Here is a 26585-nt window from a genome sequence, read left to right as displayed (position 1 = left end):
CCTGGAGTCCCAGTGAGAAAGGTGGACTATAAATAAGGTCGGCCGGCCGGTCGGTTCTGCACGAGGCAGGCATTCCAACCCCATCCGCGTTTTGGTGGCCTTTGCTTGCACCGGCTCTTCAATGTCCTTTTTAAGCTTCCGTGACAAGAACTGTATACAGTAGTCCAGAACTGGCTGCAGCAAGGACTTAACAGATGGGAGTTTCTATCCTGGCTGTTTTGTTCTCAGTCTCTTTCCTAATGATCCCCAGCATGGACTTGGTCTTTTTAAATAACTTTTGCATGTTGAGTCGACATTTTCAGCAAGCCATCCACCACGACCCCAAAGCCTTTTTCTTAGTCTGTTATTGTCGGCTTAGACTCTTTCAGCATCGATGTTAAGACTTCTTGCCCCATATCCATCACTTCGCACTTTACTTCCATTGAATTTTCTGTGCTATTGCCCATCTGCCCAGTTTGGATGGTCCTTTTAGAGCTCCTCTCAGTCCACATGTATTAACACCAGTCTTCATCCACCAACTTTATTACTTCACTATTCACCTCCAACAACAGATGATTATGGATGACTAAAATAGCACAGGCCTCAACATAAATTTCTGGGGGTGCCTGCGGATCACCTCCTTCCACTACAAAAAAAATTTGATTTATTCCACCACCCCAGATGCTTTCTCTTTTATACTCTTTTATCCCAAAAGCCTTTGGTGAGACTCCTTGTCAAACATTTCCTGGAAACCCAAGAGCTGCTGTAGCACAGTGGTTGGGTTGCAGATCAGCACTCTGCTGGTTCAAATCTCATTACTGGCATGATCTTAGCAGGAGGCCTTCAGTAAGCCCCTCCTCTCAGCCCAGCTCCCCAGCTGTATTTTGGGGATAATAATAACACTTTGTTCACCGCTCTGAGTGTGGCTCTAATCTGTCCAGAAGGGCGGTATAGAAACACACAGTTGTTATTATTGTTGTTATTGTTGTTGTTGTTATTATTACATTGTCTTCCAGGTCACTATTGTCTACATGCTTCTTGACACGTTCAAAGAATTCTAAGAGGCTGGTAGGATAGGTAGGATTTCAGCTTCAGACACCACGTTAATTCCTCTTCAGCAAGCCGTGTTCTTGGTATGTTTAACAATGCTGTCTTAAATAACTCTTTCTACCCATGACAGATTAAATAATTCTTTCTACCCAGGACAGATGTTAAACTAGCCTATTTATAGTTTCTCAAGTACCCCCTGAATTTCTTGCTAAATATGGTGACATTGGCTGTTTTCCAGTTACGACAAACAAGCTGGTGTTAATGACAAATTACGTGTTTTTGTCAGAAGGTCAGAAGTTTCATTTTTGAGTTCTTACAAAATTCTTGACTATATCCTGTCCTGAGCCAGCGATTTCTTTATTTTTAGTTTATTAATTGGACTTCTAGAATTTCTTTGGACAACTATAACTGAATCCTTCACACATCTGATTTGAGAAATTTGGTTCAGGAACAGGAATCTGCCTAACATGAAGAGAGAAGCGAAGAATTTGTTCAGCTTCATCTCTCTGTCCCTCTTTCAGTGATACACTCACATCTAATGGTTCAAAGACCTTCTCTCGCTAGTTTTCTGCTTTGATGTAGCACAGTGGCTGCAAATCAGTAATCTGCTGGTTCGAATCCCTCTACTGCCGTGAGCTCAGTGGGTGGCCTTTGGTCAGCCGCTCCTCTCAGCCTCAGCTCCTCAATCTACACTAGTTAGATTGATCTAAGTAAACAATTTGGTTAAGATGTGCACCCAGCAGTCAGGAAAGGATTTAAACAACTCAGAAAGGATCAGGTCCTCACCAGAGGAGAGAGGCCTCTTATTTCAGAGACTTTGACAGGTGACCCTTGTGGTGAGCTGGAAAGATCTAAAAGTGGCGTCTGCCCCACTGCCCCAGTCTCCCGAGGGGCGGGGGACAGGCTGCATACCTGGCTGTAGTGAGCACGCCAGTGTTTTGCTGAGATCTGAGCCTCCAGGGCGGGGGGAATCTGCCTAAACCAAAGGAAACACATTCCCAGAACTGGGACCTCCCCCCCCCTTTTCAAAACCTTGTGCTATGGAAGATATACAACTGATGGGGTGACCACAATTCTAATCAGCCTGTCTTGTTTATAACTATGTCTTGTGAGGACTGGTCCAGGAATCAAGCTTGTTCAGCAGCCTGGTTATTAATATCAACTTAGAAATCATAAAAAGCCAAGTCCTATTCTGGTGTTGAAATCTCTGCATAGCAGAAGGCGGGAGTTGGGATTTTGTAAAACTAGATATCAAATCCGTGCTATCCTGTAAGAGGAGCCTTTGAGTTCAGTCTGCTTCATATGAAGCTTTCCCCAGCCATCAGACAATATTGGGAAGGTATCACACAGGCAGAGTGGACCCCAGAGTCCAGTTCTATGAGCCCCCGAACAAGGTGACCCTAGCCATTCTCCATTGTTTCCTATGGCAGGAAGAAACAACAACAACAAGCTAACTCTCAGGCAGAAACACAAAGGGGCAAGGTTGCTACTGACCAAAGGCACACTCCCAAATGCAATCTCATCCCAGAGAAAGCCCAACAGAATCAAAGTGACTGAAGGGGGCCAACATCAAACCAGAGAATTCCACCAAAACCAAACTGAAGCAAGGGACACCGTTTCAACTTAGGCCAACAGAACCAGTATCTCAGAAGAGAGGAAGAGCAATCAGCAAATGAGTGAAGAGCAGCTGTCTAGAACACTAGCACCAAAGTTCAAACAAACAATTTGGCAAAAGTCAAAGCACACCCCCCCCCCCCACAATAGCAAAAGCAGTTTTTGAACCCAGTCCGGTGAGGCATGGAAGGTGAGCTTCCCAGGGTTGCAACACAGGACTTTTAGCAACTGTAAGGGCATGGCAGGGTCCACTTTCCCATTGATCATCGGATTCCAAGAGACAGGCAAACAATTTTACAATACATTAACAAAAATAAATGAGAATTCTAATACAAAATTAGTACGATTAATAACTTCCTCTCAAAACGGCCGGATGACTGAACATGTCCAAAGCATAGGCTTGTGAATTACACAGTCAACACTGTGTTTAAACCTTTAGTAAAAAGTTGCTGTGGTGTTTAATATAATATAATAATAATAACATTTTATATATATACTGGCCTTCAAGACAACTTAACGCCCACTCAGAGCAGTCTACAAAGTATGTCATTATTATCCCCATAACAATAATCACCCTGTGAGGCGGGTGGAGCTGAGAGAGCTCTGAGAGAGCTGTGACAGGCCCAAGGTCACCCAGCTGGCTCCAGGCAGAGGAGTGGGGAATCAAACCCGTCTCTCCAGATTAGAGTCCCACACTCTTAACCACTACACCAAACTGGCTCTAAATATAATATATACCCTAAATATAATTCTTTACTAAATTAGCTGCAACTTAAATTCTGTGCTAAATTAACCGCAACTTAAGATCCATAGCAGCAACAGGTATATGACTGAATTCCTTATCTCATTGCTTTAACAAAAATGGATGCTCCAGCTCATGATTCCATTCATCTCAAAGACACACAAATACTGTTGGTTTCATTTCTTTATTATTTAATAAGAGTTTTCATAAGAAGGGGAGACTCTGAAGCACTCAAAACTGCTGGGCTGCATTTGAACACCAACAAAAGTTGCAATTGTAAATGTTGCTATTAAGCAGAAGCTGCAAGTCATACTTATATCTCAGCTGAAAAAAATGACACAAATGTATCATCATTGCCTATCAGTTAATCTAAGGTAAAAAATTTCCTTATCTGTCCAAGCCGCCTGTAAGAAAAAATTCTTCCCAATTTTTAATTCTGGATTTGACCATAATGTTAGTTTGGCATGTGAGAACGGGTCAAATTGATACTGTCGTGATATTATAAGCCATACTTCTCTTGCTGTAGAGATTGTAGGAGGAGCAAAATCCATTTTAACATAAGTAGATCCTAATTCGTTCCACTTAAAAAGTGGTTCCAAAAAGAAGCTTCCAAGAGAGAAATCTTAGGAGGTATTGAACCCCACATAAATTTCTGAAACAAAATATTAATTTTTTGATGTATCTTTAAGGTATATGCGAAAGAATTTCATGCATAATATATACAATTCGAGGTACAATGTTCATTTTTCGTGTGTATATTTTGCCCCATAGTGACAAATTTAGGGTTCCCATCTATCCAAATCTTAAGGATATATCTGAAAACAGCTTATTAAAATTCAACTAAATCTTATAGGTAACATTCCTTGGAATCAATGTTCCAAGATAAGTAATAGCATCTGGGCACCATTGAAAATGTCTCTCAGTAATTATACTCTGTGATATATTGTCTCCCAATGGCATCAGTTCTGATTTTCTCCTCTGAATTGAATAAACGACAAACAAAGGGAAAGCACCCCACCAGGGCAACAACATGAATATTATTTGGATAAATACACTTAAATGAACCAATAAATGACTGTATATTCACAATAGATATTATAATAATTTATAAATATGTTTTTCTGTACAAACAATAAAGTGCTAGGTGCTTAAAGTGCTCAATTCTCTATGTCAAATCACCAATACTGTATTATAAGAAATATAAATATCAAAGAGACAGATTACACAATATTGACTTTGAAGTCCACAATAGGCGTCCAGAAGTTTCTTAAGGATATCATTCCTTTTAAGGTGCAATTTAAAGCTGTTATCCACTCTTGTGGAGGTATCCAGTCAAATAAATCTTTGCAAGACTGTGCACGTAAAAGATCTAAACTTGCAGGAAGAAATCCATTTCCTTGCAACTCGAATGGAGTTCGAGGGTTGAATGCTGGATCCAAGCATGTACACATTTTGGGCTGAGGGGCAGTCTATTTTATACCATTTTATACTGTTTTATGGAGGAGCCTCGTGGCGCAGAGTGGTAAGCCGCAGTACTGAAGCCCAAGCTCTGCTCATGACCTGAGTTTGATCCTGACAGTAGCCGGGTTCAGGTAGCCAGCTCAAGGTTGACTCAGCCTTCCATCCTTCTGAGGTCGGTAAAATGAGTACCCAGTTTCCTGGGAGTAAAGTGTAGATGACTGGGGAAAGCCATGGCAAACCACCCCATAACAAAAAGTCTGCCAAGAAAACATCGTGATGCGACGTCCCTCATGGGTCAGTAATGACTTGGTGCTTGCACAGGGGACTACCTTTACCTTTTATACTATTTTATACCATCCTACCTTGGGCAAGATTGCATCTTCTACCCCAAAAACAAAGGCTTGAGTGGTTGTTCCTGGGGTGGAACAAAGGATTGCAAAGTTGTCCCCGGGGCAAGACAAGGAGCTGGTGAACTGCTCCCGGAGTGGGACAATAAGCCGGTAAACCATTTCCAGCATGTAACAAAGAACTAGGAAGTTTTGATTAAGTCTTCCTGGGCAGAACTACAGTTATCAAATTATGATTGCTGACCCGTGAGGCAGATGGGTGAGGTGATCAGTTCTCTGAATCACTTAAGAATAGGGAAGTGGTTAAGGTGAGATCAAAAGGTGAATTGCATCGATTAATTCAGGAACTCCAGGAAGGCCCCATAGGATCAGGATCCTTAGCCTGCCTCCGGGGCAAGGGAGGGGGTTTGAGCAGGGCTCGCCTGTTCCTCCCCACGTTTGCATGTTCCATTTCCCAGGAGGGATCCGGCTTCCTGCTTGGGCAGCAGCTTCCATGTTTTCTGCCTGCTTGGGCAGTAGTTTTAGTGCTGGGAGCATATTTAGAGAAGGGGTTCGTGGTATATCCGTAACCATATATGCCTTCTAATATTATGGGGGCAGTTCCGACCACTAACACATCCTCTAAGCAGGCCCCCCCTTCCTTTCTTTCCATCATACCTCAGGGAGGGCAGAGCTCATTGCAATAGATGTCACAGGACATACGATGAAGTTGGAATAAGCATTTGGATGTAGTAACGTTGCAAGCAATTACAATACAAATGTAATTACAAATGATTGAAGATCTGCATGGAAATAATTATAATTCACTTTTTATGGAAGGCTTACAAAAGCTAGTTTGTAGGTGTAACTGTTTGAGATGTTGTGTATGTTATGTTAATCCTCTAGAAGGCTTCAGTTCTTATGTTAGCTCAGAACAATGCAAGCAGCATGTCTGTCTGTAGAGCAAGTTTCGGGTACGGAACTGGAGCACGAGATTTCCAGGGTAGGAGCATTGCAGTGTCAGAGCTCCCTTCATCAGGTATCATACTCTAGAAACCTAGCTGGTCTTTAAGGTGTTCCTGGAACTGCATCTTGCTCTTCTGCTACAGACCAACAAGAAACTATGTCTGGTCATGTTGCTGCTGCATCCCAACTTGTTAGCAATATCCTCAGGTTTAATATCTAAACTGGGTAAGATATAATTCAGCAAAAGAGACCATGGCCCTTTTCACACTACTTACTGGCTTCCAAAACATCGCGAAATGTAGCGCAAAAAACGCGGAAGATAGCGTCTTCTTGCGCGAGTTTTGCACGACTTCGCGCGGGTTTTGCGCAACATTTTGCGATGTTTCGCAAGCCAGTAAGTAGTGTGAAAAGGGCCCATGTGCATACAAAGGCTTTCTGCAATTGTGTGATGGGTTACAAAGCACAGGCATAAGTCTAACATATTTATTTAGGACATTTCTGTGCTGCCTCTCTAGGGAACTAGTGTGAAGTGACTCACAAAGCAAAACCTATAAAATGCCACGGAAGTTTTTAACAGTATTAAAAACAATGTGCTTTCAAATGTGCATTGGAGTGAACATTCATGTGCTGATGCTTACTTAACTCTGCACATTGTACATGCAGTGGGATCTGTATTTAAATATGCAGTTAAATATGGATTTGAATCCACATTCAGGCTGAACGAGTCAACTGACTACTTTGTTGGGCTTTGTAATGACTGGGGTGTTAGTCGTACAGGGTCTGTCAGTTGTACAGTCTTTCTCAGCTACACTACCAGTAAGAAGTGACTGGGATCTTACATACAGGGGAAGCTCTGTTAACTTGTACTTAGTCAACTGGAAAACTTGGTGAACTGGCACCCACTCACTGTTGCTGTACAGGGTCCATTGGCCCTCAGTCATTGGTGGCAGAGGAGTGGGCTGCAGGAAGCCAATCTGGCACTGCTCTTGCCGGTCTGTGGGCCCAGCCCAGCATTGCCAAAGCAGCATTGCCAAGCTCATCACATTAGAAATTAAACCTGAAAGGGAGCAAGCCAGAGAGTGAACCGGAAGCGACTGAGGTGCAGACTGGCTCGTTCCTGGCACCACGTGGCATATTGCGGGCCTGGCAGTGTTTCTTCTTCTCCCCCTCACTCACCTACGTTTCCCTCCAGAGAAGGAGGAAGCTGCCCTTCTGCCCCACAAGGACTTCCCTTCACGCCCTGGAATCTCCGAGTCCTTCCAGCTGCAGACCAGCTTGGTTTTGCTGGTCCCGGATGAGCTTCCCCCAGGGTGAGGGTGAAGGCGGGTGCTTCTCCTGGGCTGCCGAGACTTGAGGGACTGGCACTACCTTCCATTTGAACCAGAACTATTTCCGCAACAGGCAGGCTCGAGTTCCGCCGCCCTTGCTTGTAAGAAGCCCAACCTGACTGCTGTGGTCATCTCTCTGAGGCCTGCTTTGGGGGGCTCCATCTTCTAAGATTAGACAGGTGGCAATCCAAGAGGATCTTCTTGGTTGTACCACCAAAACTCTGGACACCTCTCCCTAGGGAGATTTATCTGTCCCCTTCTGTTGCCATCTTCCACCAACTTTTTTGTTTCATTTGGTTGAATTTGTGGTTCCCTCCGTGATTCCTCCTTCTTGCCCAGTGTTTTAATTGTTGTTTTTATGTTTTTGTATCAATATTTATGCCCTTGTTTTAATTATGTGTTTTTGTTGGTGTTAATGGTTTGTAAGACATGGTTTTATGATGTTTGTTTTTAATTTGTTAGCTGCCTTGGCAGCCCTTCTGAAGGCAGAATGGCAAAGTATAATTTTTTTAAGAGGCCGTAGTTCTGCTGCCACGGCTTCCTGACTACTCGGAGGAAATGGAGAGCAAAGCCAGCTCTGGTCCTGCTGAGGAGGTGGAGGGCAACATGGCAGGGGATGAGGCTATGGCTGCCACCTGAGTTTACAGTGTTGCATGCCAGAGTAGGATGACAACCATGCAGTGGAGCAAAGCAGCTTGCATGAGTCTCTGGGGAGGATTGATTCAGAGAGTGGGGTGGACAGCCACTGCTGTCCTCTTGCCCCCAGCAGTGCCTGTTATTCCACCCCCCATCTTGTGACTTGTTATTGCTGCTGGTGATGGTTGCTGGCCAGCAGGCCCATCCTGCAATCAAACCATACCAGCCACTAGCATTCTCTGTGCATGCCTGTTAATAAAGCTTTTTCTTCTGCACCATTTAAGGTTAAAGATAAAATATGTGTCAGAATGCTGGCTGCATCTGCCATACCCGTATCTGAAGGTTGGGGCTGGATGTTATGCTGATCTGTTGCAGCTGTGCCTCTTCACTCTCGCTGCACGTGAATCTGGTTGTTCCTGGAATTATCTCTCTCAGGCTATGCTTGCTCCTAGCCGCTGAGAAACGAGCCCTCATGACCTTGAAACCCTGTGTGTCATCCCCTGCGTAGATATTTCCCAGCGGAATTAGCCAGCCTCTAGGAAGGCGGGGGGGGGGGGATGCTAGCCTGTGAATGACTTATGTACTTGATACCTGTGTGTGCTTCCTTCCTGACAATGAACCAAGGAAGAGCATGATACTAGCAACTTTTCAATAAAGCTTTTACTAACTAGCAGTAGAGTCTTTTGAAGGTTACAGTTTGTCAAGAATCCCTTTTCAGCCTCTGGCTCCTGAACCTGAGTACCTGTTGAACCCTGCTACTTGAGCTGTGGCTAGACTAGGAGCGGATACCGGGGCTGCAGGGCTGCCAGAGGATGAACTCGGACCTAACGACCACACAGATAAGCGCGGGCCCAATGTGGATGCGTTGGTTGGAGTTGTCGCTGAAGCTACAGCTGGGACGGGAGCAAGGCGCTGCACTAGTTCCCTCCCATGGAAGGTGGATTACAGAGCCGGGATGGCAGGCGCCCCGCGGGGGGGGGGATGGACCCCTCGGGTGGCCTCGGCCAGGAGGGAGATGGACGTGGAGGAGCATCGGGGGAGCTGATTGTTCAGACAGAGTTTGATCGTGGGAGAAATGTTCCCCAACGTGGAGGAAGAGGATGGCGAAAACCTAGAGAAGAGGGGAGCATTAGGAGCGGCTGCTGCAGATGAAGTGCAAGAGCTCCAGGCTGAGATGTGACATGCACACGTTCATGAGGAATATCCAATATATGTTGCAGGCGGCCTTACAGCCAGTTATATAAACAGCGTAAATTGCATATGATTTACGCTGCTTATATAATTGATCTTCTTTGTGAGGGAGCCTCTTTGTTATTATATTGTGGCCTTACAGCCAGAGCAGCCAGGTGACCTGGCTGGCCAGCAACCATTCATTCGTTCCCTGATGGGCAAGGAGCCCCAGTACTTCCAGATGGACAAAGACTCCCTGAGCAGCCAGTCAGTCCACCAGATGGGCAGGTGACAATGGGGCTGCCTGCACACCTGCTTGCCTGGGCCCAGCGCTTCCGCCCCAGCAGCCCAGTTGGAAGGAGACCCAGAGGAGCTAGGGTACTTCCTAGTGCAAGTGGCAGAGTTCCTGAGAGAGTGGGGAGACACTTTCCCCCATGAAGCCAGCTGGGCAAGCTACTTGGGATCCGGTTGGGGGGAGAAGCAGCGAAGTGGTATGTGACTCTACTCCGCTCAAGCCCCGGAGCTTCAAAGCATGAAAGCATTTATGTGTGCCATGCGGGTGCAATACGAAGATCCCCTTGATGGGGAGAGGGCAAGAACTAGGCTGAAGTGCATGTGGCAGGGGAAACAGCTGGCATGTGAGTTTGCAGCCGAATTCAGGGCGTGTGCTGCCAAAGTGCCAGACTGGACTGAATCAGTGAAAGTAGAATTCTTTCATGCTGGCTTAAACCCAGACTTAGTGGCTAAAGGAATGGTCCAAGATGATCCATGAACCCTACTAGAGTGGATCTAGTTGGTGTGTGAGATTGAGAACCAGGAGCAAGTGGTAAAGCTGTTCCACCTTCAACATCAAGCTGGACAGTCTCGGGGAACCGCAAAGTTCCAAGGGGAAGACAAGCTGTGGGGGAGAGGACCACTCCACTCGACTCAGGAGAGGAGGCTGGAACAAGGACACTGTTTAAAATGTGGTGGAGCTGGCCACTTGGCAGCGGAATGCCCTAATGGACGGCAGGCACCGTGGGGGGCAAAACCGGTGCTCAGTGGCCGGAGCTGGAGCGGGCTAAGCCGTCCCAAGAGGAGAGGGGCAGCGTTGCCAGCCAGCGAGAAGGCAGCAGCGGCAGAAGTGACCACAGAGCCAGAGAACTCCAGGGATGGCAGCAGCAGTGAAGAAGAGAAAGTACAGCTGGTAGGAAAAGGCAGGGACCTGCTGTGAAAGGCACCAGCCAGCATGTCCCAGAGGAGCCAGCGCCAACTTGGGTGAGACCACGAGGAGCTTTGTTTTTCATCCCCATCACCCTAGTGCATCCAAGGCAGGGAACCCACATCAGGGTTCGAGCCCTGATTGACTCTGGATGCAGTTGAGATCTACTCTCCCCTGCCCTAGCCTCAGGTTTAGGACTGGATATAGTTAAGCTACCAGAGCCACTCCAGTTTGAGCAAATAGATGGGTCTCTGATGAAGGGAACCCCGTGTACGTATAGGACTAGTTAACTTCGGTGGGGATGGGAAATCATTGGAAGGAAAGAACTTTTGTTATCAGTTTCACTGCAAAATTCCCGGTGGTGCTGGGAGTCAGTTGGCTTTTTGACCACGACCCATATGTACAGTGAAAGGCAGGTTGCCTTTGCTTCCCTATGGAAGAATACCAGAGACACTTGTGGAATACTCAGTGCGGTGCCACCCCACCGCCCGTGCCAGAGACTGTGTGCTTAACAAGGGAGGAGATTAAAGAGCTCCCCTTTGAGTACCAGGACTTAAAGCAAGTTTTTGAGGAGGAAGAGGCTAACGAACTTCCCCCACACCGCCCCACTGTCTGTGCCATTGAGTTAATCCCAGGGCAGGATCTTCCCAAGGGAAAGTTGTATTCTATGAGCCCTGCTGAGTGACGTGAGCTCAGAAAGTTTATTGAGAAGAACCTACAAAGAGATTTCATCCACCTGGCGAGCTCCCCCCATGCTGCGCCAGTGTTGCTTTGCAAGAAAAAGGATGGGGGGTTAAGACTATGCACTGATTATACAGGACTAAATGCAGTGTCCATGTCAAATGCGTACCCACCACCCCTCATTCGGGACTTATTTGGAGTTGTTGCCAAAGGGAAAATGTTTACCAAACTGGACTTAAGAGATGCTTACTTTTGAGAGAGAATCAGAGAGGGGGATGAATGGAAAACAGCGTTCAATACCCCACTGGGCTAATTTGAATATTTGGCCATGCCATTTGGACTCCAAGGAGCACCTGGAGTCTTCATGAACTTGATTAATGAAGTTTTGCACAAGCATTTGTACAAAGGGGTGGTTGTTTATCTGGATGATGTGTTAATTTATAATAGTGATTATGAATCACTCTTCAGGGAGGTGCTGACTACCCTCTACCAAAACCAATTGTATGCAAAGCTCTCCAAGTGTGAATTTCACAAGCAGTAACTAGATTTTCTGGGGTATCGAGTATCAGGCAAGGGGCTGGGGATGGGCCCGGCCAAAGTGCAGGGGGGTCAAGGAGTGGGAGGTTCCAAAAACAAGAGTCCACTTACAGTCGTTCCTGGGCTTTGTGAACTTCTATAGAGCATTTATTAGAAATTTTGCTGAGACCGCCCTGTCCTTGAATGATCTGTTAAAAACTAAAGGAAGGGGGCCAGGGGAAGCAAAGCCACGAGCTAAACTGACCTGGTCTGCGGAGTGCCAACAAGCACTTAAGAAATTAAAAGAACTATTTACCTCTAAACCCATACTGTGTCACCCTGATGAGAATAAAAAATTCATTGTTCAAGTTGATGTGAGTGACGTTGCCATAGGCGGGGTAATTCTGCAAGGAGGCTCAGACAGTGAGTTGCACCCCTGTGCTTATGTCTCCAAAAGATTCTGAGACTGAAAGATCCAGAGGAGGTAGCCGTGTTAGTCTGTAGTAGCAAAAATATAAAAGAGTCCAGTAGCACCGTTAAGACTAACCAACTTTACTGTAGCATAAGCTTTCGAGAATCGCAGTTCTCTTCTTCAGATGAGACTGAAAGAAACTGATCGGTGTGGGATGAAGAGGCAGCCGCTGTAAAACTAGCACTCTCTACTTGCAGATATTGGTTGGAAGGTGCAAAAGTATCATCTGAAATGTGAACTGATCATAAAAACTTGGAAGCTTTCTGTATGCCCAGAAAGCTAGGTGCAAGACAGCTCAGGTGGGCCGAGTTTTTCTCCAAGTTTCAATTCACTCTTAAACATCTTCCCGGGAAATCAAACTTCCTCATAGATGCACTGTCCCACCTCCCACAGCACCAGAATCAGAGGGAGGAAATGTTTACACCCTGCCTACTAGGAGGAGTGGTTGTAACACGATCTCAGGCTCGCAAACCTCCCCCAACTCCTCCTGACTCATGGTTGGAGCGAGTGAAAGCAGAAAATGAAAAGGAGGGGGAGCAAGCTCTACAGGAACCTTTGATGAAGGGGGAGAATGGATGCTGGCATCATCGGGGGCGATTGTATATTCCTGAGACACTGCAGGGAGAAATATTTTTTAAAGTGTCATGACGACAAATTAGCTGGGCATTTCGGGTTCGTCAAAACATTACATGTAGCTCAACGATAGTTTTGGTTGCCAGGTATGAGAAAAGACATTCCTCAATATGTATCCACTTTTCAAGTGTGTGTGATGTGGAAAAAGTAAGGAGGAAAACCTCCAGGATTGCTGCAGCCATTGGAGACACCCTCCAGACCCTGGGCTCCCATTTCCGTGGATTGTATCTCAGATCTTCCCCCTAGTAGAGTGAAGACAGTGGTTCTAGTGGTGGTGGATCTGTTCTTTAAGCAAGCTCCCTTCATTCCCTGTTCTAAAATCCCCACAGCAAAGGAACTGGCCAGCTTGTTCATGCAACATGTTGTACGTTTGCATTCTTTCCCAACCAAGATAATATCAGATAGGAGGAGTCTGTTTGTTGCCAACTTCTGCCGGGACCTCCTGAAGGTAACTGGGATTGAACAAGGACTCTGGTCCTCCCATCATCCCGAGACTGATGGACAAAGTGAATGCACAAATCAGATATTGGAACAATTTCTGAGATGCTGTATCACCTGTCCACAAGATAATTGGATGGACTTTCTTCCCTATGCAGAATACTGCTATAACAACAGTGTGCACGGTTCTGTTGGAGCCACCCCCTCTAAGGTAACACAGGGATTCGAAGGAAAGCCCTTGCCCCTGTTAGAAGCTGACCCAGCTGGCAAGGGAGGTGAATTAAAGCAATGGTGGATTGACAGTATAAATCAATGGGACAGTATAAAGCAAACTGTGGCGCAAGCTAAAATGGACTATAAATGACAGGCGGACAAAAAGGTATCCCTCCCTTGGGATTTGAAGGTGGGAGATAGTGTGTATGTATCAACAAAAAATCTCAAGGGGGCCCAACCAAGCAAAAAGTTGGGATGGAAATATCTAGGGCCCTTCAAGGTGGTCTGTCTAATGAATGACGTAACTGTGGAGTTGAGACTGCCTGAAACAGATGCACCTGGTGTTCCATTTCAGCCGTCTGAAAAAGGACCCAGGGTCAGATCAATGTAGGCTCTGGTATATCCTAGGAATGATCTTGGATCTGATTAAGGAGAGAATGAAGAGAGTTTATTCAGGAACTACAGCTTTGACAGAAAGGAGAGAAACAGAACAGATACAAACTACCTCAGTAAACAGGGAGGAGGGGCTTCCATGAAGAGGCCGGAAGCAGGGAGTAGCCTAAGAATACCAATCTGGAGGAATGCAAGGAGGACAGAAGAGAGGAGGGAGGGAGGGTCCCTCTCTGCCACTTATCTGTCAGACCTGCTGCCCTTTGCAGGTATTCTCTGTCTTCTGCCTTCTGCTCCACCTCCTATCATGGTGGAAGGACAGACCCACCACAAAATCAAACGGATTTTGCTCTAAACTAAAACGGGGAGTGTTGTATTATCTCATCCAATTGAAGTATTTTCCTAAAAGCCAAGCTGAGTGGGTTAGATCAACAGACGTCCAAGCTCCTAAGTTGATAAAGAACTTTCAGAAAAAGTGTCCGGGGAAACTGGGAGGAGATTGATTTCGGGGGAGGCAGGATGTCAGGATGCCCTGTGCTATACTTTCTATACTTTTCAGAAAGAATTCATTAACATGCTCAACACTTGTATCTGTTGTATTTGCTTATTATCTTGCAGTAAATTTTACTTCATCTGTCGAACAATAGACAGCAGTGGCCTTGGTTTGCTCTTTTTATTGGATCTTGTTTTTAACTGCTCTATTTTATAACAACTCACACTCTGTTGTGAATATAAAAGCGTTAACATAATGGATGGACACTTTAGGGCATCTTATGCAGTGAGCTCTGATCTGTGAAATCTTTATGCGAGAATAAACCTTGTTAGTTCTTAATGTGCCAGTGGCCTCATATTTATATTGCTGCTACTTACTAACCAGACTAGCCATCCAGAATCAACACATTCAGTAGCTAGTGATAAGGACCGCTTCAGCTAAATATAGTCCTTCCCCAGAACCTTGCAAGTAACCCCCCCCCACCCCTCAAACACCAAAGCTGTATAAGCTGCATATCCTACTGTATAAGGAATATGAAGCTAAATCAAATGTGTAAGGTAGTAACCAAAATTTTCCATTTGGATATATTTGATCCCAGTATACCAAAGCACATTGTACCACAAAGATACTGGTATCTTTAACTTGAGTTATTGGTTAGTTTTAAAAATGCCTTTTATTGTTAAGTTGTAGACAGAAACATGAACATGGAGCTGGAAGGGACTCCAGGGATCGTCTGGTCCCACCCCCTGCTCAATGTAGGGAATCCACAGCTACCCCGCGGTTCCCCAGGGACCCCTGCTCTGTGTCCAGAGGAAGGCAAAACACCTCCAGGATCCCCGGGTCAATCTGGCCTGGAGGAAAACTCCTTCCAAATCCCAAAGTGGTGACGGCCGTTTCCCTGGGCCACAAGAGCCAAGCACAGCTCATCCCTTCCTGCCCCCCACCCCCCACAATCTGCCTGAATTCATACTGAGCCATAGAATCCAGATTGCTATCAGATGGCCCAAATTGGGCCAAAATGGGCCCCAAATGGCTTGGATTAGCCTGGAATGGGCTGCTGTTGCACGGGAGAGCACTCCCCTGCCCAGCGCCAGACCAAACCTGGCAGTTTGGGGCCCAAATTGAGCCAAAATGGGCCCAAAATGGCCCAGATTCGCCTGAACCTGGCTGTTCAGCACTACCCCGCCCAACAGTGGCCTGAACCTGGCTGTTTAGGGCCCAATCCTGGCCATTTAGGGCCAAAATTGGGCTGAAACTGCCCAAATTGTCCTGGAATGGGCTGCTGCCACATGGGAGAGCACTACTCCAGCAGACAGCGGCCAAATCCTGGCTGTTTCAGGCCTGATCTTGGACATTTGGGGCCAAAATTGGGCCCAAAATGACCGAAAGTGTCCAAAAATGGCCAGGATAGGGCTGCTGCCAGGCAGGGGAGTGTTCCCCTGCCCAGCAGAGGCCTGATCCTCGCCGATTCCAGCCAGATCTTGGCCATTTGAGGCCAAAATTGGGCCCAAAATGGCTGAAAGGGGCCCAAAAGGGACAGGATCAGGTGCTGCTGGGTGGGGTAGTGTTCCCCACCTGGCAGAGGCCTGATCCTGGCCAAACCGGGGCTGATCCTGGCTGTTTGGGGCCCATTCCTGGCCATTTTGTGCCTGAAATGGGCCCCAAATGACCAAAACAGGCACAAAACAGCCCGGACCAGGCCTGAGTCGGCCTGGAACGGGCTGCTGCTGCATGAAGGAACCCTCCCCCACCTGGCAGTGGCCCTATCCTGGCCATTTCGGCACCAATCCAGGCCATTTCAGGCCTGATCTTGGATATTTGGGGCCAAAGTTGGACCCAAAATGGCCGAAAGTGTCCAAAAATGGCCAGGATAGGGCTGCTGCCAGGTGGAGGAGTGTTCCTCCGCCCAGCAGAGGCCCGATCCTGGCCGTTTTGAGCCTAATCTTGGCCATTTGAGGCCAAAATTTGGCCCAAAATGGCTGAAAGGGGCCCAAAATGGCCAGCATCGGGTCCTGTTGGGTGGGGGAGTGTTCCCCTGCTTGGCAGAGGCCCAATCCTGGCTGTATCGGGCCTGATCTGTCAGACAGGGGTTAACCTATCTGTCATAGAAGGTAGGGAAGTTACATGGTTGCAGTTTCCTTTTCTCGCGCTGAAAGGCTGTCAAAGCCAAGAGTTCCGTTCTGTAGGAAAAGGGGAGGGGCAAGGAGTATATAGGCAGCCTTGTGACAGTTAAACAGCCATTCTGGGCATTCCAGCTCAAAAAAAAACCTGCTTTTGAACCCAGAAGAAAAAAAATGCCTGCACAATGACAGAAAATTAATTTCTCCCCAGTACCAACATACATGCAAAACAGTACTTTTAATTAAGGAGTAAGATTCAAGTCCAGTTGCACATTTATTTATTTAATTTTATGTTACCCACCTGAAACTATTTTCAACTGAGGAGTAAAAGAAAAGTCTTAAATTACCAGGCAAACTCATAGTTGGTCTTTCTTAATATCAGTTCTCTAAAAGTGATCCTTTTAAAAAATATTTAAAATATTGCCATGCTGTACGTATGTGTATGTATGTATGTATGTACACACACATATATATATATATATACATATACAGAGATCCAGATATCATGTGCCATGCTCTCTGGGGCAGTGTGCTGCCTGAGACTTGGGCAGGATGTTTTTGTGGAACTGCCACAGCATGCTGCCTTAGCATGTCACAAGCATCAGCATCTTAGGACGGGGCTACCTGGTTTCCCTATCCCCCCCCCCACCCTTGGTAGGATTCCTTTGTGCTAGGACCTACACTTCTTCTTTGACCTTTCTCACTGTTCATGCTACTGAGGTCTATAAAACCTTAACTCTGCTTTTTATATACCTCTTATTTATAAATCTTAAAATTATTTGAGGGCACTTGGAATTCTCTGCTAAGTATCTTTGTATGGCACAAGACTTGGTGTGTGTGTGTGTGTGTGTGTGTGTGTGTGTGTGTGTGTGAGAGAGAGAGAGAGAGAGAGAGAGAGAGAGAGAGAGAGAGAGAGAGAGAGAGAGATTTTGTGTCTTGTAAAAGTGATACACACTGGAGCAAGTGTCTACATTTCCCCTTTATTTTTGAAGCAACCCAATCCACCTGCTTCCCACTGTCTCTGTGTCTCATTGGGAATTTTCATGTCCCTTCTTCTAAAACGTACATGGAAGGCCACATTTTGAATTGGATCAAGGGCCAGAATAAAAAAGTCCTGCTGTAGCCAGGAAAACATTCATGTTTGAGATAATTGCCCTTTTGAAACCTTTACTTGGGAGTACAGAAGAAACATACAAAAACAGAGAGAGAGAGAGTTCTATTCCTGAAGCGCTGTACAGATTTCATTTCTTATTTGCTTTTATATATATTGTACAGGGACCAAGTCGAAACTTACTGCTCAATGGGAAATCATACCCACCAAAAGTCCGATTAATCCGTGGTGGAATCTTGCCTCCAGTGAAAAGGAGGAGGATGAACTGGATTGATGCTCCCGATGATGTTTTCTACAGGGTCACAGAGGAAACCAGGTAGGGCAGATCAGAGGTCTTCAGCAGGGGACAGTTTGTTTGGCTTTTTCTAAGAGAACTGTTTTGAATGTCAGAGCAATCAAATGTGGTTCTGAACAGATTACCTTAAAGCACTCACAAAAAAGGGGGCACAAAACTGGATCTTTGCATAACGTAGGATTTGATGTTAAATTTAACCACACTGCATGTCTGATTAACTGTTTTAAAACCTGATCCCCCGCCCCCGCTTCCACCGCCCTTTGATGGTCAAAGGGGGTTTTGTTGCATGTGTTTAAGCATAAGCAGGTGTTTGAGGGTCATTTCCTTTTTTGCAAGATAGTGCTTCCAGAGTTTAGACATGTCACCTCCTTGATACAGGTTTTCTAAAACATCTTTTGCTCTTGAAATTGTGGGAACAGAAGTTTGCTGAAATAATTCTCCTGTGCCTTCTGTGTTACTTCAAGCTGCTCATTGGTATATGTTTTACGGCTAAAAATACCGCTCAGTTCAGACATTCGAACAAATCCCGCTTTGTTCTCCAGAGTGCTGTTGAGTCAGTGGCCAGTCAGCCCAAGGAGTCGTGTTACTGTTAGGGGGAAGGGGTTGCATTCCCAAAATGTGTCGCCTCCGTGGCTGGAGGTTTCAGGTCCCCTCAGTGGCACAGGACTGGTCAGCCCGTCTCTCTCAGGGCCACAGTGACACGTCAAGATTTATTAACTCCGTGTGAGGCTGCCTCTAAAGATGGTCAATTAATAACAAAACAAGAAGGGCAGCAACAAGGAATTGCAGCAGGCGTCTCATTTCCTCCCTCTCCTGCCATTTCATCTTTTCTTTCCTGGAAAGCCCCTACAACATCTCCCCCTTTTCCGGCTTCCTCTCCTCCCTGCCATCCGCTAGCCAACCCATCGTCATTTCCCCACCCCTCATCGTCAGACCTCCTTCCTTCTTTCCTCCGGGCAGCCTGTCCATAGGAAAACTCTTGCCCAGGTGTGCAGTGCCAGCTGGGCCAGGCTCAGTTGTGCAGCGGGGAACCTGCAAGGACTTTCCCCTGTACCCCCCCCTTCTGACACTATTCCCCCTTTCCCTCTTCCCGGCAGCCCACATACTCTCTCACCTTTCCCTGCTTCTCTCTCTCTTTCTCACCTGCCAACCAACCTACTTTTTATCTGCCCCCCCCCCCGTCTTCGGTTATATATATTATTTATGTAATTTATTCCCCACCGTCCTCCACAATGGGGACTCAAAGCCGCTTACATCATTATCCTCCATTTTATCTTCCTAACAACTCTGCGAGGTCGGTTAGGCTGCGCATGTGTGACTGGCCCAGGGTCACCCAGAGAGCTTCAAATGTAGAGCGGGATTTGGACCTCGGTCTCCCAGATTCTAATCTGAAACTCTAACCACTTCACTACACTGCCTTTGGGGGGTGGAAGCTGTTGAACAGCAGCTAATCTTGCAAGTTGCATGGTATCAAACCACTGCCGCATTTGCTGCCAAGACTAGCCCCCGACGAGTCCTCCTCCCTCAAAGCCAAAATAGCCTGGGGGCCCTGCCCCCCCACCTTTTGCTGACAGAATCCACGGCTTGAAGGCTGACAACACGGTCAGTGGCGATGGCCGCCGAGGGCTTTTGTTTCTTAAAACAACAGGTGCCGCTTCTATCATTCTGAGTGGGTTTAAACCCTCTCCCCCCCATCTCATTTTTTTGCATATTTTTAAAAGAATTTTCTGCAAATCTTTTCTCAGGTTTGTCGGAAAATCTAGTAGGACTTTAAGGTGCTACTGGACCCGAATCTTGCTCTCTCTCTCTCTCTCTCTTTCTCTTTAACATAGATAATAGTCTTAAGTGGGTTTGGGCCAGCACGGTTCCTTTTCAATGGGTGGTTCCTTAGCTTGTTTTATTTATTTATTCATTTATATTAGTGCCAGGCTGGGGCCCCCCAGTGCTTGTCTGCTGTCCTGCTTGGTTGCACTAGGGCTTCTCCCAAGCCTCAGGTGTGGGAAGGGCAGGGTAGGGGTACGTCACCCACACCTCTGTGACTCCTCCTCAGAGGAATGTGCCCAGCTCCTCCTGTCTCTTTGATCTTCCCCTAGCCCCAGCCCCACCTTCCTATGCCTGCCCCGAGTGTGCTCGCCAGCACTTGGGCCAATGGCTGGAGCACCGTCTGGGAGAAACCCCATCCTTAGCCTCCCTGGACCCTTAACCCACCCTCAGGGGCTGAAGGGCTCCCACATGTGGGGCCGGTGGCCTCTGGCTTCCTCCCTATACCCACCTTCGCTCTCTTCCCTGTTGGCAGGGGGGCAAAGCCACACGGTGTAGACAGGTTCACTGTCAGCATCCGTGCTGTTTCTTGGACACTGTGCAGCTTTGGAGCGGCCCAAGCTGGGGCTGCTAGCATTATTATTATTATTATTATTTATGTTGTTTATAGTCCGCCTTTCTCACTGACACTCAAGGCAAATTACACAGTGTGAGATTAGTACAGTCAGTTTCAAGGCCATTTCCATAAACAATGCCATAGGGTAAATAAACACAGTTTTACAAAGACATAGCATTAATAAGAATCCAATAAAGAGTTGAAGAAATGCTGAAACAGAACATAAGCAATTCTAGCAATTGTAGAAGCAATAACAACCTAATCTTGTTTTTGTATATGCCACTTTATTATGAACCACGAGCACAAGCCACTTTAAGAAGGGCGTTCCTGGTTGTTTTGTAAGCTGCATATTGTTTGTCTACACAGAAACTTGTTTAAACTGACTCTTCTTGATAACTTCAGAAGATAGTTGGTTTTCCAAAAAGCCCCCAGCAAAGTCTCCTGTGTAAATAGATGCAGAGGAGTTAGCTGTGTTAGTCTGTAGTAGCAAAATAGAAAAGAGTCCAGTAGCACCTTAAAGACTAACCAACTTTACTGTAGCATAAGCTTTCGAGAACCACAGCTCTCTTCGACAGATGTAATTTGAGACTGTATGACTCTCCTTTGATGACCCTTGTGTATACGCTTATAACCGAGTTTGTTTCTTGGGGATAGTAAGATACCGTGTGTTGTTTGTTTGCATCACCGCACATTCTGACGTTTTGTCTTTCCAAATTTCCCTGGTTGGACATTCTTCTTCTTTCCATTTGCTTGCCATTGTCGCTCTTGCCGCCGTCAGCAGATACCTAAACAGTCTGTGTCGTGTTCTATCAACATTATCTGGTATTATTCCCAAAAACATAGTCTGGAGTTTCAGAGCATGGCAAGATATATTCTTGACAAATCTGTGTGGGCTTCGGATCATCACTTCCTTGTTTTCAAGAAGTTTACAGACTGACCAGTTTATAACCTGTTCAAGTATCTTCCCTTTTATAAAAGTAAGACAGTAATTGCCTCATTTTCTTTTTCTCTTTCTTTCTTTCAAAACTGGGAGAACATTTGTGCAACTTCCATCTTGGGACATGCGTCAGGATTCTCAGAAATGACAGAAGTTCTGAAAATATAGCAGCACATGATTGATTGATTGATTGATTGATTGATTTGATTTATACCCCACCCTCCCCACAGATGGGCTCAGAGCGGCTGACAACATTAAAAAAATACATTAAAAGTCACAAAACCATAAAATCAATAATTTTTTTTAAAAGTCATTAAAATAGTCCAGGAGCAGGCTATTTAAACAAATATTGGGAGTCCATATATGGACATAGCAGATGGCCAAGGGCAGCCCCAGAAAAACTGGTGGTCTTGGATGGAAGGAGGAGGACACCCAGCCAAAGGCCCGGCGGAACATCTCCATTTTACAGGTCCTGTGGAACTGTAAAAGGTCCCGCAGGGCCCGGATCTCCAGCGGAAGAGTGTTCCACCAGGTCAGGGCCAGAGCAGAAAAAGCCGTGGCCCTGGTTGAGGCCAGACGGATGTCCTTTGGGCCGGGGAACACCAGGAGTTGCTTGTCTGCAGAGCGCAACACCCTGCAGGGGACGTCATGGAAAGAGGCGGTCCCGCAGGTATGCAGGTCCCAGTCCGTGAAGGGCTTTAAACACCAAGGTTAACAACACCTTGAAAGATTCCTTTAGTACCCTATTAGGCTTTCATCAGGATTAGAAGACTGATTATTGTTGCAATCCTAAACGGGGTTTCTCAGAATCCTCCTCAGTGGGAGGAGCTCAGAACAGTCCCTTCCATAGCTGTCCTCTCCATCCATATGACATGTGCTGGGACGCTCATGGTGCTTTTTGGGGGAGAATATGGAAAGAGGAGTAAAGAAATTGTCTCCACCCTCTGAGGACAGAGTGCCCCTGTCATTTCCTTCCTCTACCTTTTTTGTTGTTATGAGCATCCATGGTCAGCCTTGTCTTATTTTGAACTTTCCTAACAGTTCCTACAAGTTGGGGCTGCTTGCTTATAGACATCTCCAGTGAACATAAGAGAAGCCATGCTGGATCAGGCCAATGGCCCATCTAGTCCAACACTCTGTGTTACACAGTGGCCAAAAACCAGGTGTCATCAGGAGGTCTGCCAGTGGGGAAGGGACCCTAGAATCCCACTGATTCCCTCCCCCCCCAAAAAAAACACCAAGAATACAGAGCATCACTGCCCTAGACAAAGAGTTCCATCTATACCTTGTGGCTAATAGCCACTGATGGACCTCTGCTCCATATGTTTTTCCAATCCCCTCTTGAAGCTGTCTATGCTTGAAGCTGCCACCACCTCCTGTGGCAGTGAATTCCATGTGTTAATCACCCTTTGGGTGAAGAAGTAGTTCCTTTTATCCATTCTAACCTGACTGCTCAGCAAACTTAGCCACTTCAGAGCTTACTCCCAACTCCAAATCATTAATGAACAAGTTAAAAAGCACTGGACCCAATACCGAGCCCTGCGGTACCCCACTGCTTACCACCCTCCACTGAATATTGCCCATTTATAGTCACTCTCTGTTTCCTATTCGTTAGCCAGTTTTTGATCCACAAGAGGACTTGTCCTTTTACCCCATGACTATTGAGCTTACTTAGCAGCCTTTGATGAGAAACTTTATCAAAAGCTTTCTGGAAGTCCAGGTAGACAACGTCTATTGGATCCCCCTTGTCCACATGTTTGTTCACTCCCTCAAAGAACAGGTTCGTGGGACAAGATCTTCCCTTAAAGAACCCGTGCTGAGTCCTCCTCAATAGCTTTTGTTCATCAATGTGCCTGCTAATGTGACCTGTCTCATTTTCTATACATGTCCTTTTTTATTATCAGCTCATTGTTATACCTTTATTATTTAATTAATCATTTTATCATGCTTTTTATGCAGCTACATTGGCATCTCACTCTTATTTCTTTGTAATTGGTGTGATTTGTGTTATGTCTTTAATAACTCCTTTTTTAAGGGACTGGCACTCATCTTGGACTTCTTTCTCTGATTATCTAGCCATGAAATCCTACCCAGCACTTTGCTACATTTATTAAAATCAGTTTTCCTGAAATTCAAGGCACTTTTTGTCTGCACTCACTGTTAGCTTTCTGTAAGATCAAGAATTCCAGCATTTATTATCTCCCTTTCTACCTTATGGTACTCAAGACGGCTTAGAATACACACAAAAATACACAAAAACATCAATTTAAAACCACTGTCTAAAACTATTCATAAATACTAAATTAATTGAATGTAGTTCTGAAAAAAACTGTCTTCAGCTGCTTCCTAAAGAATGCAAGTGAGGAGGCTAGGCGCAGCTCCCTGGGGAGATTGTTCCACAATTGCGAGGCTACCACCGAAAAGGCCCTCTCTTGTGTACCCACCAGATGAGCTTCTTTGGTGGATGGGACAGTCCAGGAGGGCCTTTTTCTTTGACCTTAATTCCAGGGCAGGGATTTATGGGAGAAGATGGTCCTTCAGGTGCCCTGTTCCAAAGCCACGTAGGGCTTTAAAGAACTAGACCAACATCTTGAATTAGGCTCAGAAGCAGATCAGTAGCCAGTGGGGTTCCTGTAGGCGTAAATCACTGTGGCTAGATCTGACTGAACCAGGAAGCTGGGCAAAAGCCCCTTAGTCCCAACACTCAGGGGCAGCTCAGTAGCACTGGAGAACTTCCAGCCTGTCTCAGATCTGTCACTCTTGGGAAAGGTGATCGGGCAGGCGTTTTGCTTCTTAATTCCAGGGGCTTTTCAAGGGATTGGATTTCTGGATCCTTGTACGAAACTTTTTTTCTGTTGCTCTTTCAATATATACCATAAATGAGGGCCGCCAGACTCACCTGGTGGCCACGTTGCAGCCGTTGGGCATGGAGAGGGGCGAAGCATAGCGGCCACCATGTTGGCGGCTCGCCCAGCATCCTCTGGGCGGGCTGGCAAACCAATCAGGTCAAATTCCCTGACTGTCCTATCAGGAACGGCCAGGGAAGAGCAGGTGGGGTGCGGGGCCTGGCGAAGGACCTCAGGGAGGCAGTTCTCCCTCAAGTCTGGCTGCTGGGTATAAGTTCAGCTCTCGGCCCCGTTCCCAGCACTTCGCTCTTGTCCAGCATCACTCACCCACCTCTCCCTCATTTGATGCGGTTGTTCTTTGTTTTTTCCTTGTCACAACTTGTTGGGCGGTTTACATTGGACCGGATCCCTTTTGGGGGGGGGGGAAGGCAGGGCCTGCGTGCCCAGTCTCCCCATCAATGGGATTCCCTTAAGGAATCTTGGGAGTGAGTTATGGAGGTGCATGCCCAGCTCAGGGCTGCCAGGGCCTACTTACTCTCAGGTGGCAGGGGAATCACCCAGGGGAGTACACCCAGGTGCTCTCCCCCTTCAGTGTCACCCCCCTTCAGTGGTTTCCCCCCTCAGCTGTGGTCTGGGGGGGTGAGGGGTCATCGGCTGGAATGGGATCCAACCCATATGCATCGCCAATGCTCCTTCATGCTGTATTCAATAAAGTTGTGGCCTTTTGGTTCTCCAGCTTGGTGTGGGTTTCAGTTTGTCGCCTGCCGCCCTCTTTCCTTGCCCTCGGCATAGGCCGCAAATTAGATCTTGACTTCCTGAAATTGTTGCTATTTTTTTTTAAGAGGTATATACGCATAGGCGCTTGACAGAGCAATATTGCTGAACTGAGGCAGGCCTGGAAGGGGCAATGACTGGATGGGAGACCACCTGGGGACCTTCGTTATTATACATAAATGTGATGAATAAATGTATGGAATTCTTTATTTCTGTAGATTCTCTCCAATAGCAAAACAAACATGTTTTTGAAATTGAAATTAGAGAAGGAATAGGGGGAATAAGCTGTAATAACCGTTCTGATTATTTTTCTTTTCATTTCCTGTTGTAGGAAAATTCGCAAGCTGCTCTCCTCTTGTGAAGCCAAGCGAGCTGCAAGAAGCCCTTACAAGCCCATCGTCCCCCAGCCTCTACAGGGCGGGCACCTGCATCTGCCGGCGAATGAGGAGCCAATCATTATTGAGGACTAACGCTGGCAAGGTCTCTAAAACGCGGGAGGGCTTCCCTCCCCCTCCACGCGCCGTGTCGTGGCTTCAGCGCTGGATCGGCTGCTGCACAGAGAGAGAGAGCAGAGGCAGCTCTTTTGCAGCGCAGTGCTGAGCAGGCTTAGCGCTTCTAAGGCAGTTGACTTCAGTGGACCCAGAACGGTGCTTAGGATTGCCCTGTTAAGAGAGTCCAGGAAGGGAGCCAGCCCGCCGGAGTCTACTTGACAACCACAGACTGCACGTGAATTTGCTCACTCATTTTAAAAAAATCTCTCATTGACAGGTTTTTCCTTTCCTTGTGGTTTATTCTGTTCCTTTTGTAAACAAGCAGAGCGCAAAGTACATTTAATTTATTGAGGAGAGAATGGGGGGGGGTCGTAATCTCACTGTATTCTGTTTTAACTTTTGGTAAAAGAATAATCAGATGACTTTGTTTTGTGACCAAATTTCCATTGCCAAGAACTTTAATGAAACTGTTGTAATTTTTTTAAAAAGTTTGACAGTACCATTTTAAAATTCCATTTATTTAATTTCTTTGTAGATAAAATGCCAACGAGTTTCTGTTGTATTTTGAAATAGAAGGTCTAGAAACCAGCAAGAAGTGTAATACCCTCCATGCTGCAGGCCCTTGCGTGGGGCCCTTGCAGGGGGTTGGATACTTTAGCCAATTCCATCAAGGCATGGATCCGGGGCCACCCGGGCCATATGAACATTGCCGTGGCATTCGTGGCCAGGCCTTTCAAAGTGCTTGACTCCATTCCGGATTGTTCCCATGGGAAACTGGCATGTAGGATTGCTAGCAGTTGCCCATTAAGCCTGCACCGCAGTAGGGCCACGGCTCAGTGGTCATACCTCATACACAGAAGGCCCTGGGCTCCATCCTCGGCATCTCTCGTTAAAGATTAAGTTGTGATCTCTCCCCGAGACCCTGGAGATACACTGCTAGCCAGACTAGATAAGACTGACCTTAATAGTGTCATGTGTTCAAAACGTTGTATCAGGCACGCGAGGAATGCTCAGCCCGCTTCCCATTCACCAATGGTGACGGGGTAACCAATTAATAGATAGGCTGTTCATCTGTTCGCAGCCTGTTCACATGCAGTTCACAGGAACAGACCATTTTTAGCCATCAGACACCAACCATCAGAGTCAAGTTCTGAGCTCCTACTGGGGAAAACTGGTTTGTACTCAGCAACATTTGGGGTAAGGGGGATCTTACTCCCAGGAGATCCATGTTCTTTGTCCCGTTCAGGGGCTCTCCACCAGCACAGGTTTTAGAGCTCTAGCCAATGTATTGGCACTCAAATTCTCCACCCTGAGGGAGGCCAGTG

At 46.4% G+C, this 26585-nt stretch overlaps 1 protein-coding gene across 7 annotated transcripts in view; it reads left to right on the top strand.

Moving 5' to 3' along the window:
• Positions 1-25753, top strand: part of MTA1 (metastasis associated 1) — a 188292-nt gene extending 162539 nt beyond the window's left edge. For 3 of the 7 annotated variants that reach the window (XM_054984519.1, XM_054984520.1, XM_054984524.1), the window contains 2 exons: positions 17705-17856; positions 25101-25753. In XM_054984519.1, the coding sequence (XP_054840494.1) occupies positions 17705-17856; positions 25101-25239 (291 nt within the window). In that variant the 3' untranslated portion in view covers positions 25240-25753. The remainder of the gene's footprint in view (positions 1-17704; positions 17857-25100) is intronic. The other 4 variants (XM_054984518.1, XM_054984517.1, XM_054984523.1 and 1 more) reach the window with 2 other exon arrangements.
• Positions 25754-26585: the final 832 nt, after the last annotated feature.

The sequence above is a fragment of the Eublepharis macularius genome, chromosome 7 (genome assembly GCF_028583425.1).
Source record: "Eublepharis macularius isolate TG4126 chromosome 7, MPM_Emac_v1.0, whole genome shotgun sequence".
Lineage (NCBI taxonomy): Eukaryota > Metazoa > Chordata > Lepidosauria > Squamata > Eublepharidae > Eublepharis > Eublepharis macularius.
The sequence above is the reverse complement of the archived record's forward strand: the minus strand, read 5'-3'. Positions and strand labels throughout refer to the sequence as shown.